The 16,726-nt window shown below is 40.1% G+C and overlaps 1 protein-coding gene across 6 annotated transcripts in view; it reads right to left on the bottom strand.

Annotated features, from left to right (window-relative positions):
* The window catches only part of kdm6a (lysine (K)-specific demethylase 6A), a 548,877-nt gene that overhangs the window by 14,953 nt on the left and 517,198 nt on the right, over positions 1-16,726 (bottom strand). For all 6 annotated transcript variants that reach the window (XM_039745151.1, XM_039745155.1, XM_039745152.1 and 3 more), the window contains 3 exons: positions 13,249-13,363; positions 10,634-10,821; positions 2,647-2,788 (listed from right to left, as the gene is read on the bottom strand). In XM_039745151.1, the coding sequence (XP_039601085.1) occupies positions 2,647-2,788; positions 10,634-10,821; positions 13,249-13,363 (445 nt within the window). The remainder of the gene's footprint in view (positions 1-2,646; positions 2,789-10,633; positions 10,822-13,248; positions 13,364-16,726) is intronic.

Genomic DNA, 16,726 nt, shown 5'->3' with positions numbered 1-16,726 from the left:
GGAACGAAAAACTTCCGACCATTATAACATGTAATTGGAGCTACTGTTACAGAGTAAGACCAAAATGGTGGTTAAGAAAGGCTACAAATAGAAGTGGTTGTAAGATAACTTGGAAAAAAAGGTTTCAAATACAAGGATACCACAAAAAGTGGAAGAGAATTTGAGAATTATTTTGGAAAATCAGATAAATTCCTATAATGGTGGTGAATTTTTCCAAACAATTTATACTATACTATACAATTTATACAGACCATGTGTGTGTTAGGTATCATTGTGCCCCTCAGTTTTTGAAATAGGCTCAATGACTGCTTAACTGCTGAGACAGTGAAGTAAAAATAATAATTTTTCTTGTAAATACAAGGAACTGAAGCTTAAGTAAAACTTAAATGTAAGAAAAATCATATTATCTAAAAAATCCTAATTTGGTTAATTAGTGTTTTAAAACAGTAAAACAAAGATTTTCAAGAGGATGAGTACTTTCTACAGGAATTGCATATCTGAGAAAAAAAAAATACTGCATGATTTAGAATACTGAATCATATGGTTCATTCATCCTTCTTCATGCCAGCCTATATAGAACAGGGTTGCAGGGAGTTGGAGCCTATTCTAGTAAGCATCAAGTGCAATCCAGGAAAAAAAATTTTCATTGCTTAGGGTGCCTGGCTATAAAATGCAAACTATACTCCATGTCATGATGCTGTTTAACAGGTAAGTCTACACACGAAAGCAAAAAACAAACTATCAAATCAATATGCCAAGCAAAAAATAAATTAATTAATAAATCAATACTAGCAATCACAACATCTACATTTGTGGGGGAAAAAACTGTAAAGCTTAACTTTTTCAGTATATCTGAAATTGCGGCCTGATCTTCATCTAATTTCTACTAAATACATAAAACAGACATACTATATCACAATAAATTGTTTATTGTCACATCTTTACTGATCAAACTTACCTCTAAGAATTACATGAAGATGAGTTTTTCAATCAAGTGTACTAGGTATATAATGTTAATGTGCTTCCTGCTCTTCACAACATATATGTGTTGAAGGGCAACATGGACAGATCAAGAGTGACATGTTGCTAAAACTCTAAAACCAGGTAGTACTAGACCATACAAGAAAACCAACCCTAAAGAACTAGGCCTCCATTATTCAATGGACAGAGAGACAGTTTATTAATAGAAGAAATGTAGTACTGCTGTCTTCCTAGGAGTATACATCCTAAAGACTTCCTCTCTTAATGAAATATTGTGGCATGATCAAAAACAAGTCACTCATGCAATAAAATCCATGCAAAATAAATGAAAACAGTTTTGTAGAGGGGAATGATTCAAAATATATACTAAATACTGTGCAGATCTAATCAGTGGCTACAGTATTTGGAATTAGTCTCATTACTAGCATGGACCAATAGACCCATTTACAGTTTGTGAATGGGATAGGCATACAGTTTTATGACAGTTTAGAAACGGTTCAACTGTATAAGCAAACTTAAGCAAAACAAGACATAAGCAATAAAAGAACTTTTCTTTACTTTGCAATATCTATTTTTTCTCTATTTTTGTGTGAACTGTTTTATTTTGAACTTTTACTAAACCTTTTAAAAATGAAGATATTTGGTCTGTGGAATCATTTCAATGTGTCACACTACTGTTAGAATCCCATGAAGCAAACTAAAGTTGCAGAACTTTGGTAATTATGCGAAAATGCAGCTACAATAAGAAATTGTGTGATTTTTTTTCAGTTGTTATTGTCTAATTGTTTCCAGAACGGAAATAGCAATTCACATCAGCATTCAAAGTCAATAATCACTCTCGGTAATAATTTTCCAAGGTGAACACATACCCCTAGCTCAGAAGTGTGCTGCTGAGGAAGATGAGCTGATCTCATCATTTTTTCTTCTTAAACTGAAACAGATATACTATTTTGTGTTTAATCTCAATACTTGATAACTTGAAAAATAGATGTATTTGTAAATTTTAAGTCCCCCCCCCCACAATGGGACTCCATTATAAAACACAAGAGCGAACTAATTATTTTTTTAAATTGCTAAAATATGCTTCACTTTAGAATACAAAACCACATTGCAAATTAATATATACCTTAATTGTGAAAAAGTGAGTTAAAAACATCCAAACCTAAATTGATTACTACCTTGTGCAAGGTGGAAAACAGCCCTGAATAGGTTGCCAGTCCATTGAAGGGCCCATTCACACTCATATCCATATTCAAACTCACATTTGTACATGGCTGGTTTGAAATTGCCAATTAATCCAACTAGAATACCTCTAGAACCTCTCTCTAAAGACTTATGTAATATTTTATCACTCTTTAGACTGAAATGACTTTGCCCACCATTTTAACTAAAGTAATGAAATAAAAAAAATAACTTGTAGATTTATACTAATCCAGAACGTATTGCTATAATTGTAGCAAAGAAAGAATTTACAAAACATGTAAAATATTACTCTCCTAAACTGTCATGAACTTATGAAGACAAAGTACCAGTTAATTGTTAGACTAAATTAACAGTTATGATACTTCATAGTAGAAAATGTATGCAAAATAGGATAAGATTAACAAGAGTAAATTTAAACAGTTTTTCTTAAGTACATGAATTATACAGAGCAGTTAAACTTACTTAATCATTTCAAAAAGCTTGGGATCTGACACTTTGATGTTTCTTGCCATGTTCCAGGAAAGGTGAATCATGGGAACAATAGACTTTACACTTTGAAGTTTATTCCACTCATATCTCTCTACAGCAAGTTTATACTGGTGTGCTGTTGAAACATTTTACAAGAAATTAAAAAAAAAAAAACAACAACAACATTAAATAAATGTACATCAAAATCACTACATATAATACAAAAATTAATTCAAAGCAAACCTAAAAAATGTCATTACAAAAACTTTCTTGTATTTTGGCAGCAAAACAACCTTAATTATAACAACCAATTTTAGACAAAAATCTAATATCAGAATAGAAACTGTAACAGTGTAGGGATTCTGAGTGCCAAATTGGTATTGGCATCTGATTTCCTCAAATTAACAATAACAGACAATAAATGCTTTAAGAAGAGGCTATGTCCAAAAGCTAATTACAGATACAAGGATTTGCTGAACTAAATAACTTCTTTACATGTTAAAAGATTTCGGAAATTGAAAATTCACAAAAAGCACAAGCAGCTTCAGTTAGTGTGTTAATTTGCAAACCATTTGACTCTGAGCAACTTACAGAAAGGATATGTCTAACACTAATACTGGATGAATTAAAAAAAAAATGCCTGTACAAAAACAAATTTCACTATGGCAGAGCATTATTCATTATTATGTCACTGTAAAAATTCTATTACAAATAACCACAAAGAGTGACATCATGGCTGATGGTCTAGATAGGGTTGACGAAGTGAAAGTGTTGTATGAAAGTTGGAATCACAATAACCAAACTTCAGTTCCATTTTTTCAGGCAGTTTTTCTTCTCTCTCTCCCAACAAAACAACTTATAACTGAATAAAAGTTTGATACCATGTGTTGAAGATGTCCAAACTAAAATGTTTTAGATAAGAAACTGCATACTGAACTGGTTATATACTGATAAATACAAATAGATAGATAGATACTTTATTAATCCCAAGGGGAAATTCACATAATCCAGCAGCAGTATACTGATACAAAAAAAATATTAAATTAAATAGTAATAAAAATGAAAAATGAAAAAATAAATAAATAAATAAATAAATAAATAAGCAGACAATAACTTTGAGTAATGTTAGCATTTACTCCCCCGGATGGAACTGAAGAGTCGCATAGTGTGGGCGAGGAATGATCTCCTCAGTCTGTAGGTGGTGCAAGACAATGACAAAAGTCCGTCACTGAAGCTACTCCTCTGCCTGGAAATGACACTGTTCAGTGGATGCAGCGGATTCTTCATGATTGACAGGAGTTTGCTTAATGCCCGTCGCTCTGCCACAGATGTTAAACTGTCCAACTTTACTCCTACAATAGAGCCTGCCTTCCTAACAAGTTTGTCCAGGCGTGAGGCGTCTTTCATCTTTATGCTGCCTCCCCAGCACACCGCCGCGTAGAAGAGGGCACTCACCACAACCGTCTGGTAGAACATCTGCAGCATCTTATTGCAGATGTTGAAGGATGCCAACCTTTTCAGAAAGTATAGTTGGCTCTGACCTTTCTTACATAGAGCATCAGTATTGGCAGTCCAGTCCAATTTGTCATCCAGCTGCACTCCCAGATATTTATAGGTCTGCACCTTCTGCACACAATCACCTCTGATGATCACAGGGTCCATGAGGGGCCTGGGCCTCCTAAAATCTACCACCAGCTCCTTGGTTTTGCTGGTGTTAAGATGTAAGTGGTTTGAGTCGCACCATTTAACAAAGTCTTTGATTAGCTTCCTGTACTCCTCCTCCTGCCCACTCCTGATGCAGCCCACAATAGCAGTGTCATCAGCGAACTTTTGCACGTGACTGGACTCCGAGTCATATTGGAAGTCTGATGTATATAGATTGAACAGGACCGGAGAAAGTACAGTCCCCTGCGGCGCCTCTGTATTGCTGAACACAATGTCAGACCTGCAGTTCCCAAGACGCACATATTGAGGTCTGTCTGTAAGATAGTCCACGATCCATGCCACCAGGTGTGAGTCTACTCCCATCTCAGTCAGCTTGTCTCTAAGGAGCAGAGGTTAGATGGTGTTGAAGGCGCTAGAGAAGTCCAAAAACATAATTCTTACAGGCAGCAGTGTACTCTGAGCTTGATTCTTGTTAAATTAAGAGATGGAGGGTAATGCCTTGCCCTGATTTGTGCAGAATCTTGTAGAGAGCTTTGTCTGGCACATGTGAAAGAATGTTTACTACAATAAGTCATTTCTTTGTTCAGATGCCACTAACTTTCTCATTCCTTTATAAATTTAGCCATGACTTATGGATGCAGGCAGTACTATAGTTACAATATTAGCATAAAAACTATGAGAGGTCAGTGATCAGTTGACTCCTTTCTTCAGAAATATGGACATTTTGCTTTCACATATGTTCTGTCACTTGTGCTCCGCACCATCTGAGGCTGGTTTCAATATTGCACCCATGTCAAAGTCTGTTAAAATTACCCTTTGGAGTAGAAGGCTTTATTTTAGTTAAAGCACATAGCACAGAGCCAGTGCTTGTAATGGGTTAGAAATGAAAACGTAGACAATTTACCGTTGGTTTCACAGATTCACATAAGTCAAACCTTCTGGTTGATAAGTGGTGCTAACTTCTTTCTGTTAAGTTTGCCAATGACTGTGTTATAGCCTTTGTTTTATAATAGAATTGTCGTGTATTACTGAATCATAATGACCTTCTCTTAACTCATTTTGACTGCTTATTAATATAACTATACCAGACATATGCAGTTCAAATTTTTTTTCTTTAACAAATACATTAATTTATCCAAGATAAATGTTGAGCTTATCTAAAGGTATGTTTTAAGAACAGATATATATATCATCACCAAGTTTTTAAGCCATCTAGGTTAAATGTTACAAAAAACTGGCAATTTGCTTTAATTCAGCTTTATTAAGCCTTTCTCTCATTCAAGTCTCTAAAACACTGCATAGTTTAATGGTACCTGCAGCTACTGGTAAGATATCAAATTGCTCACACATAAAAACTCTGCTATTACACTCCTCTTTTTTGATCATACTTTTACTACTGACAGAACCTCTTTGGTCAACCTTTGAATTTTATGTAATATTCCTCTGCAGATTTTTTTTTTTTTTAAACTATTTCAATCGCTTTAAAAGCTGCCATCATGTGCTGTATTATATTACTGTCACAAATCTATGGGAAATATACAAAGAAGAATCCTATTGCACTGTAAATATAGTGGGGAAAATAAGTATTGAACGTGACAATTTATTTCTCAGTAAATATATTTCTAATGGGGCTTTTGACATAAAATTTTCCCCAGATGTCAGTAATAACCCAATTAATCCATAAGTACAAAGACATCAAAACAATTAAAAAAAAATAAAACCCATAAATTATGTGTAATAAAGTGGAATGACACAGGGAAAAAGTACTGAACACATGAAGAAAAGAAGGTACAAAAAGGCATGGAAAGCCAAGAAACCAGCTAAAAGCTGCCAGTACTTTGAAAGCAATCCTGACCCCTATCATCCCATACAAATTAATATCAGCTGGTTTAGTCCTAACTGCCTATAGGCTATAAAAAGGTTTCTCATTACCAAGGTGTCATACAAGAATTATTGCATGATGGGTTTAAGCAACAAGCTCTCTCAAGATCTTCACAACCTTACTGCTGCAAAACATACTGATGGCATTGGTTACAGACATATGTCTAAACTTCTAAATGTTCCAGTGAGCACTGTTGGGGCCATAATCCAGAAGCGGAAAGAACATTTCACTATAAACCGGTTACGACCAGATGCTCCTCGCAAGATTTCTGACAGAGTAGTCAGAAGAATAATCAGAAGAGTTGTTCAAGAGCCAAGGAGAACTCAAGGAGAGCTTCAGAAAGACCTGGAATTAGCAGGTACAGATGTTTCAAAGAAAACAATAAGTAATTCACTCAACCGCCATGGCCTCCATGCACACTCACCGCACAAAACTCCACTGCTGAAGAAAAAGAATGTTGAAGCTCGTTTAAAATTTACTGCACAACATTTGGTCAAGCCAATAAAATCCTGGGAATATTGAGTCTGGCCAAAATTTAACTCTTTGGATGTCATTGCACACACCATGTTTGGAGGAGACATGGTACTGCACATCACACCAAAAACACCACACCAACAGTGAAGTTTGGTGGAAGGAACATCATAGTGTGGGGCTGTTTTTCAGCATATGGTACTGGCAGACTTCATATAATTGAAGGAAGGATGAATGGGGAAATGTATTGGGAAATTCTTAATAAGAATCTGCTGCCATCTACCAGGATGCTGAAGATGAAACAAGGGCGGACATTTCAGCAAGATATTGATCCCAAACACACAGCCAAGGAAACTCTCAACTGGTTTCAGAGAAAGAAAATAAAGCCGCTAGAATGGCCCATTCAATCACCCGACTTGAATCCAATTGAAAATCTTTGGAAAGAAATGAAGATCAGTTCATAGAAGAGGCCCCCGGAACCTTCATCAGCGATGCATGTGACTAGTTTCTTCATACAGGAGGCTTTTATACTAAGTATTAAATTTCAGTAAGCATGTTCGATACTTTTTCCCTGTCACTCTACTTTATTACCATCCATCCATCTTCTTCCGCTTATCCGAGGTTGGGTCGTGGGAGCAGCAGCTTGGTCAGGGATGCTCAGACTTCCCTATCCCTGGCCACCACTTCTAACTCTTCCGGGGGAATACCGAGGCATTCCCAGGCCAGCCGGGAGACATAGTCCCTCCAGCGTGTCCTGGGTCTTCTACGGGGCCTCCTCCCAGTTGTATGTGCTCGGAACACCTCACATGACTCCTCTCCATGCGGAGGAGCTGCGGCTCTACTCTGAGCTCCTCCTGGATGACTGAGCTTCTCACCCTATCTTTAAGGGAAGGCCCAGACACCCTGCGGAGGAAACTCATTTCAGCCGCTTGTATTTGCGATCTCGTTCTTTCGGTCACTACCCATAGCTCATGAACATAGGTGAAGGTAGGAACATAGATCGACTGGTAAATTGAGAGCTCTGCCTTACGGCTCAGCTCCTTTTTCACCATGACAATCCGATGCAGAGCCTGCATCACTGCGGGCACCGCACTGATCCGCCTGTCGATCTCACGCTCCATTCTTCCCTCACTCGTGAACAAGACCCCGAGATACTTGAACTCCTCCACTTGGAGCAGGATCACGCTCCCAACCCTCTTCCGGCTGAGGACCATGGTCTCGGATTTGGAGGTGCTGATTCCCATCCCAGCCGCTTCACACTCAGCTGCGAACTGATCCAGAGAGAGCTGAAGATCACAGCCTGATGAAGCAAACAGGACAACATCATCTGCAAAAAGCAGTGACCCAATCCTGACTCAACACCCTGGGCTTATGAACAGAATCGGTGACCAAGGGCAGCCCTGGCAGAGTCCAACTCACACTGGAAACGGGTTCGACTTACTGCCGGCAATGCGGACCAAGCTCTGACACCGGTTGTACAAGGACCAAACAGCCCTTATCAGGGGGTCCAGTACCCCATACTCCCGGAGCACTCCCCACAGGATTCCCCGAGGGACACGGTCAAACGCCTTTTCCAAGTCCACAAAACACATGTAGACTGGTTGGGCAAACTCCCATGCACCCTCCAGGACCCTGGCTAAGGGTGTAGAGCTGGTCCACTGTTCCGCAACCAGGATGAAAACCACAATGTTCCTCCTGAATCCGAGGTTCGACTATCCGACGGACCCTCCTCTCCAGAACCCCCGAATAGACTTTTCCAGGGAGGCTGAGGAGTGTGATCCCTCTATAGTTGGAACACACCCTCCGGCCTCCCTTCTTAAAGAGGGGGACCACCACCCCGGTTTGCCAATCCAGAGGCACTGTCCCCGATGTGCATGCGATGTTGCACAGACGTGTCAACCAAGACAGTCCTACAACATCCAGAGCTTTGAGGAATTCCGGGCGTATCTCATCCACCCTCAGGGCCCTGCCTCCAAGGAGTTTTTGATCACCTCAGTGACCTCAGTTCCAGAGATGGGGGAGTCCCCAGGCTCAGCTTCCTCATTGGAAGGCATGTTAGTGGGATTGAGGAGGTCTTTCGAAGTACTCCCCCCACTGACCCACAACGTCTCAAGTCAAGGTCAGCAGTGCACCATCCCCACCATATACAGTGTTGACACTGCACTGCTTCCCCCTCCTGAGACGCCGGATGGTGGACCAGAAATTCCTCAAAGCTGTCCAAAAGTCGTTCTCCATGGCATCTCCAAACTCCTCCCACGTCTGAGTTTTTGCCTCAGCAACCACCAAAGCCGCATTCCGCTTGGCCTGCCGTTACCTATTAGCTGCCTCTAGAGTCCCACAGGACAAAAGGGTCCGGTAGGACTCCTTCAGCATGATGGCATACCTCACCGCCGGTGTCCACCAACGGGTTTGGGGACCTCCACCACGACAGGCACTGGCCACCTTACAGCCACAGCTCCAGTCAGCCACCTCAACAATAGAGGCACGGAACATGGCCCATTCGGACTCTATGTCCCCCACCTCCCTCGGGACATGGTCGAAGTTCTGCCAGAGGTGTGAGTTGAAGCTACTTCTGACAGGGGACTCTGCCAGACGTTCCCAGCAGACCCTCACAACACGTTTGGGCCTACCAGGCCTGACCGGCATCCTCCCCCACCATCGAAGCCTATTCACCACCAGGTGGTGATCAGTTGACAGCTCCGCCCCTCTCTTCACCCGAGTGTCCAAGATAAGTGGCCGCAAGTCTGACGACACGACCACAAAGTCGATCATCGAACTGAGGCCTGGGGTGTCCTGGTGCCAGGTGCACATATGAACACCTATGCTTGAACATGGTGTTCGGTATGGACAATCCGTGACAAGCACAGAAGTCCAATAACAAAACACAGCTCAGGTTCAGATCGGGGGGGCCATTCCTCCCAATCACGTCCTTCCAGGTTTCACTGTCATTGCCCACGTAAGCATTGAAGTCTCCCAGCAGTACGAGGGAGTCCCCAGAAGGTATGCCCTCTAGCACCCCCCTCCAGGGACTCCAAAAAGGGTGGGTACTCCAAACTGCTGTTTGGCGCATACACACAAACAACAGTTAGGACCTGTCCCTCCATCCGAAGGCAGAGGGAGGCCACCCTTTCGTCCACCGGGGTAAACCCCAATGAACAGACTCCAAGTCGGAGGGCAGTAAGTATGCCAACACCCGCTCTGCGCCTCTCACCGGGGGCAACTCCAGAGTGGTAGAGAGTCCAGCCCCTCTCAAGGAGATTGGTTCCAGAGTCCAAGCTGTGCGTTCAGGTGAGCCCAACTATATCTAGCCGGAACCTCTTGACCTTGCGCACTAGCTCAGGCTCCTTCCCTTTCAGAGAGGTGACATTCTGTAGCCAGCTTCTGTAGCCGAGGATTAGACTGCCAAGGTCCCCGCCTTCGGCCACCACCCAACTCACACTGCACCCGACCTCCTTGGCCCCTCCTATAGGTGGTGAGCCCATGGGAAGGGGGACCCACGTTGCCTCTTCGGGCTGTGCCCGACCGAGCCCCATGGGCACAGGCCCAGCCACCAGGCGCTCGCCACTGAGCCCCAAATCCACGCCAGGCTCCAGAGGTGGGCCCTGGTGACCTGTGTCCGGGCAAGGGAAATTTTATTACACATGACTATTACACACAACTTCATTTATGGACTTATTTGTTTTGATTTCTTTGTATGTGTGGATTACTTGGGTTATTACCGACATCTGGTGAAAATTTTAGGTCAATAGCCACATTAGAAACATATTTACTGAGAAAAACGTTGACGCATTCAATACTTATTTTCCCTGCAGTACCTGTCAATAAACTTAAACTTCATGGATTGATCATGATAATTTTAAGGCTAATGAATGTTAAAGTTTCAACAAAAAAGGAATTTAAATTGCAATGGCAAGAAGCACATAAAATATTTTTTTAGCTTTAAACTAAAGAAGAAAGAGATACCTGTTAGTGGTCCAACATTCCATGCAATATTATTGCACCAGCCAACTGCCTGAACCCAGTGTATCGTGCCAGCATTCACCCATACAAGATCTCCAGGACGCTGGATAAAGCGATAGACAGGAATATTTGACTCATACAAATCTTCTAAGTTAGGCCACCAGGAACCCATTAGAAAATTGATATTATTCCTGTAGAGGAGGAGAACATGAAATAAAGATATATGTAATCAAAATAAATTCATAAAGTTATGAAAACATTAGTGTTTAGGAAGGGGAGGCTAAAAGGGAGTTGCAGAATTACACCAAAGAGGAAAAAAGTTTATGGCTAAAAGATGTAAATTTATTTTAACACTTACTGAAAAATACATACTTTTTGAAAACAGGATTATAAAAATTTATTTGACAGAAAAAAGTGAAATGGGAAAATAAACAAAGAAACTGAAAACAGGTCTAAAATAAGTTAATGTAAGGCACCGAAACTGAAGCACTGTGGTAAGGGTCTGACCCCTGCACCAGGGAGGCTCTGGAACCTGCCACCGCCGGTAACATATCTGAGGGATGAGTCTGAGGATGACAACACTCACTCAAAGCAAGGAGTGGGTGCAAAAGTGAACATAGTGCTTTTATTAAAAGCAGCAAAAAAGTGCACAAAATATTCAGTGCTACCTTCAATAAATTCATAATCCTTAAAAACAGGTTGACAATCTGTTAAGATTAAAAATCAGAATTAAAAAATGACAGTAAACCAGCAGTCATCAGGTTCTTCATGCTTTGCCAGACAAGTCCAGTGCAACATCTTAGTCTTTTCAACTCACTACCCATTGCTCGCTCAGCTGACTGAGACACTAGCAACTGCGGGCCACACTTTCTGATCCTGATCTTAGCTACCTCGAGTGGCATTGGCCTTACTGCTCAGGGTCGGTTGGCCTCCAGTCTTCCTTCTTGCTCCCTGGCGTACCTCAGATCCCTGGGGTAGGACTCCCACTTGATTGCATCCAATCCTTACCAATACTGAGTGGGGATAATCTGCCCCTAGAGCGCCAATACTTTGCTCCTTCACTGGCTCCTAGCCATGCTGTCTTTCAAACCGCTCTGGCTGGCTGGCTCGTCCTGCCTCTTCCCACAGATGCTATTCTCAGAGTTGTGTTCTTTCTTTTCTTTATTGTTCTTTTACTCCTGTGCTGGCTCCCTCCTAAAAGCATCCATGGGTGCAGTATCTCAATCGCACACCACAGAAGGAAGATGAAACAACTGAAACTCTGATGTGCAGGTGTGTCTCGCTTCAACTTCCTCACAAACCTACTGCAGATACGTGAGCATGCATACCCACAGAGATTGAGCTGGCCATTTATTTATTTAAATATGAGCCACTAAAATGTTAAGCCACGGTCCCGCAGTAGTTATCTTCAACATTAAGTGGGTATTCTTTAAACACTAAAACCTTACATTTTACTCTGAATTGTGTCAATAATACGAAAAAGGCCATCTTCATTTTCTAAGTAATTGAAAATGGGTGAATGAATCCACAAAAATTCAAAATACAAAAACAAAAATAAAAAATGTGTGAATTTTCATCAACACAACATGTTCAAAACTTGCTAAATTCTGAAACCCATCACAGTAGTGTAGGCTTCAAAAAACAAACCAAGTCTGGATGGAGTGTTCAATTCATCATCCAACACATATACACTAGCCACTAGAGAAAATTTTGTTGTATCAATTTTTTTGATACAAAATACTGCCAATACACATGACTGAAAGGAAACACAAAGGTAAACACAAATATCTTCCATCAAAAGTAGCTAATTTAAAAATGATTTAAAAACAAGACTAAATGTGTAACATACCATTTTAGCAGAACTTTTATTCATAATCTGTAAATGATGTGTGTACAACAGAGGCTTCACTTCACAGAAAAGTGGGCTAGGAGTCCAGATTAAATGTTTTGCACATTTAATTGATTTAGTGAGTTGCATCCTCTGGGTAGTACAGTGAAACACAAATCTGTTCCATAAACGTTCTGATAAATCAGCATACGCATGATATACTCAAACAGCTCTCATGAGCCATGAATGTAAAGTCAATGAAACACTGAGACATATTGCACTGATAATGATTTAGAAATAGAGGTATATTACAGCACTTAACTATTATACAGTGGGTTCTCAATGCTTGATTTTCTGTTTAAATCATGTTTGTCAATGGCAAATTTGTATTCAGTGAATGAGTGTTTTCAATTGCATGGGATATAGTCATAGCTTAATGCATAAAGTAGACACTCTTATTTTTCTTAAATGGAAATATAACATTATGCGTTTATAGACCCAATCAGGGCCCACAGTTAACAGGCCAATAAAGCATTCAACCAGGAAATAAAAGAACAACCACTGTTAAAGCAATGTTTAATATCAAGAACTTGAACCTTCCTGCTTTAAAAAAAAATTATATTTAAAGAATTGATTGCATTATGAGAATATGAAAATATTAGCATCAAAACAATAAAACAAATTTAGAAAAAGCAGTAATGACAAAAATAGAAATAAAAACACATCAACAAGACAAATTTAAATCACATACCATGCCGTCAAACAAAAATGTGTTAAGCTATGTACATACTTTTCGCAGAATTCGTTCATGACACCCCAGTAAGGCTCCGGAACAGCAAACCATTCACAATCTCCTGGCCCAATGTTGATATTAACAGAACAAAAATTGTTGTTTTCCTGATGGCCTAAAAATACAAATACATTGTGTTACAATTTTATTGCATTCACATTTTATTAAAATTTCATTCTCTACAATCAAAGTATCAAAAAAAGTATAGACACATAGGCTTTTTTTTTTAAAAAACTTTCTGCTATACCAGAAAGAAACAACAGTTAGTGCTAAATGTAGGTACTAAATTTGCACAACTCAGGAAGTTTAAACCGTCTCATAGCAACAAATCTTAATTAACAATTAATTAACAATATACTGACGAAGTAAAATATGCAATAGGTTGCTTGTTCTGGTACTGTGGATATTCTGATTTATTGTATATGTTCAAATAAACATTTATTTTATAACAACAAGAAACATACCCACACAATGATCTATACTAATAAAAGGCAAAGCCCTCACACACTCACTGACTCATCACTAATTCTCCAACTTCCCGTGTAGGTAGAAGGCTGAAATTTGGCAAGCTCATTCCTTACAGCTTACTTAAAAAAGTTGGGCAGGTTTCATTTTGAAATTCTACTCGTAATGGTCATAACTGGAAGCTATTTTTCTCCATATACTGTAATGGAGTTGAGCTGGATGGCCGTGGGGGGCGGAGTTTCATGTGACATCATCACGCCTCCCACATAATCACGTGAACTGACTATCAACGCAGTACGTAGAAAACCAGGAAGAGCTCAAAAAAGTGCTGAAGAAAACATGCATTATATAATTGAGAAGGCAGCGAAACAATAAGAAGCGAGCGACTGACATATACAACCATATTCATGAGTGCTGCTACTTCGGAAACAAAGCACGGTGTAAACATAAAGTTTAAATTAATTTCATAGACAGGCTGCCGCTGGCGTTTGTAATTTAGTGCCTGCCCATATAAGGCTGTCCGTCAGCGGCAATCCAATAGAAACACTGCCGCTAAATATTCACGGGTGAAGGACTGTGCTTATGCAGAGGAAGATGAGATGGTCAGGGTGGTGTTTGGCACAAACTCAGCGAAACTGCGAGAGAAACTTTTAAGTGCCGGGTCTTAGCTAACATTACATACAGCCGTGGAAATCACAAGAGATGGCACCAGCACAGCTGGGAACCTTCGATGCAAGAACAAGCGGCTCACGTGAACTGACGCAGTGCACAGACAAAAAGCAACAGTTCCAAAGAGTGCTGAACAAAAACTGAATTACACAATTGAGAAGGCAGCAAAAAAATATGAAGCGTCTGATACATACAAGCATATTCATATCTTTACAACGATTGACAAACACGGAATGTAACTTGAACACAACACATCGTACAAATACAACCCTGATTGAAAGAAATAATGATAATCAAATCCTTGATGACAGCAACACTCAATAACACTCACAAAACAATTACTGTATATTGACAATCATGTTAAGTTATTTTTAAAATGTTCCCTTTTCTTTTTCATAACTTCTTTAACACACTACTTCTCCGCTGCGAATATACAGTGGTACCTCGGTATACGTCTGTTTTGGAATAAGTCCAACTTGGTATACGTCCTGTTTGGACACAAAAAACTTTGCTTGGTATACGACCTTTGTTTGGAATACGACTCGTGTGCTAACCTTGTTTACCTCTCTCGAGACAAAGCCACGACTGCCCACGAGCGTTAGTGCGCCAGTTGCTAGCATTCAGTGAAACACCCTCGCTATAACTCTCTGTGAACTTTCACGTGTGTGATATAGCTGGTCCACAGCTCCTGTCAAAGTCCAGCTTTAAAATAAATAATCACCGCACTCGCAGCTTAGTGAGGGGGCGTGGTGGTTATGTGGCTGAAGGTTTTCAGGGCAATTAGCGATGTGGGTGTTTCTCACCAAAGCGCACTTGTGAGGGACAGTCCGCATTCATGATTGTTCCTGGGGCTGCTTATCTTGATAAACAGAAGCGCGAGTCAGCTAGAAGGGGAGTAAAAAGAAAAAAAAGAGGGGAGGTTGAGTGAGTGAGAGAGAGAGAGAGAGAGAGAGGGCTGCTTATCTTGATAAACAGAAACGCAAGTTGGCTTGAAGGGGAGTAAAAATAAAGAACGAACGCGAGAGAGAGCGCGCATGGAATAAGTGGCTGAAACAGGCAGTGCGAAGGTCAGCTGCAAGTAGGGCGACTCCCCAGTTGGGAAGCCGGCAACGGGCTTCTTGTTTTTTTTAAAGAATGCTTCCTGCTTTTAACTTCGTTGTTTTTAAGACTTTTTTCTATTGTTTTTAACCTCCACGTTTCACTTCTGATTGTATGGATTATTTATTGGAACTTTTCACCATCCCCTTGCTTTGTTGTTACCGATGAGGTTAGCAGCGAGGCACATTACCGACGGTGTAGGATTCAAGGGCTCCCCGGCAGCAGATGGGAGCATACAGCAAACTTGCACCGTCACAACGGGATTTTGTGTTTTTTTCATGTAAATTTGAATTGATTGTTGAAAAGTATGAAGGTGGCATGCATATCCGGGACATGGCTGTTGCATACCGTTTACCGAGAACGACGGTATCTACGATTGTGAAAAACAAAGATGTTATTAAAAAGTAAAGTGAGGTAAAATTTTCATTTATTTCATCTAATTGCTTTTGTATTTATGTATTTTAGTATTAAGCATTGATTAAATTATTTTATATAACCCCATCAATGTATAATATGCCAATAGCAATAGGATTTTTTTTTTTCATGGGAACGGATTAATCATTTTCCCATTATTTCTTATGGGAAAATTTTGTTTGGTATACGTCCTGTTTGGTATAAGTCAAAGGGTCTGGAACGGATTAAGGACGTATACCGAGGTTCCACTGTGTATCATATATATATATATATATATATATATATATATATATATATATATATATATATGTATATATATATATACACACCCCGATCTACATACTCTCAAATAGACAAGCCACATGCCGTGGCGCAATTGTAGAGGCCTCGCCTCTAGCGCAGACATCCGAGGTTCGATTCCTGAGAGGGGATGCACTGAGTATGTACTCGCGCTTCCCGATTCATTTTACCCTCGCATCTCCTTGGTTTGGGACGTATGAAAAATATGCGGTTAACACAGAATCATGTTACGTTGTTTTTTAAAATGTTTTCTCTTCTTAGCACAAGCACAGCTGAGAAGCTTCAATGCATGTACTCCATAACGCGTAAAAAAAAAATAACGCATTTAATCACACTTTCAGTTCCAAACAAAGGGGAACTTTTGTCAATGCATTATTTCCTGGTACATCGATTACACTGATGCACACATCACAGCTACAAAAATGTTAGAGTTGGAATAAAGCGCGTTCCGACGACTGATCGGAGGAAAATTTCATTTCAAAAGACTACCCGAGCGAAGCCTTGATAAAAGCATGGTTTTGTGCACACTGAA

This window comes from Polypterus senegalus, chromosome 2 (assembly GCF_016835505.1).
Source record: "Polypterus senegalus isolate Bchr_013 chromosome 2, ASM1683550v1, whole genome shotgun sequence".
Taxonomy (NCBI): Eukaryota; Metazoa; Chordata; class Cladistia; order Polypteriformes; family Polypteridae; genus Polypterus; species Polypterus senegalus.
This window is presented reverse-complemented; position numbering and strand designations above follow the sequence as displayed.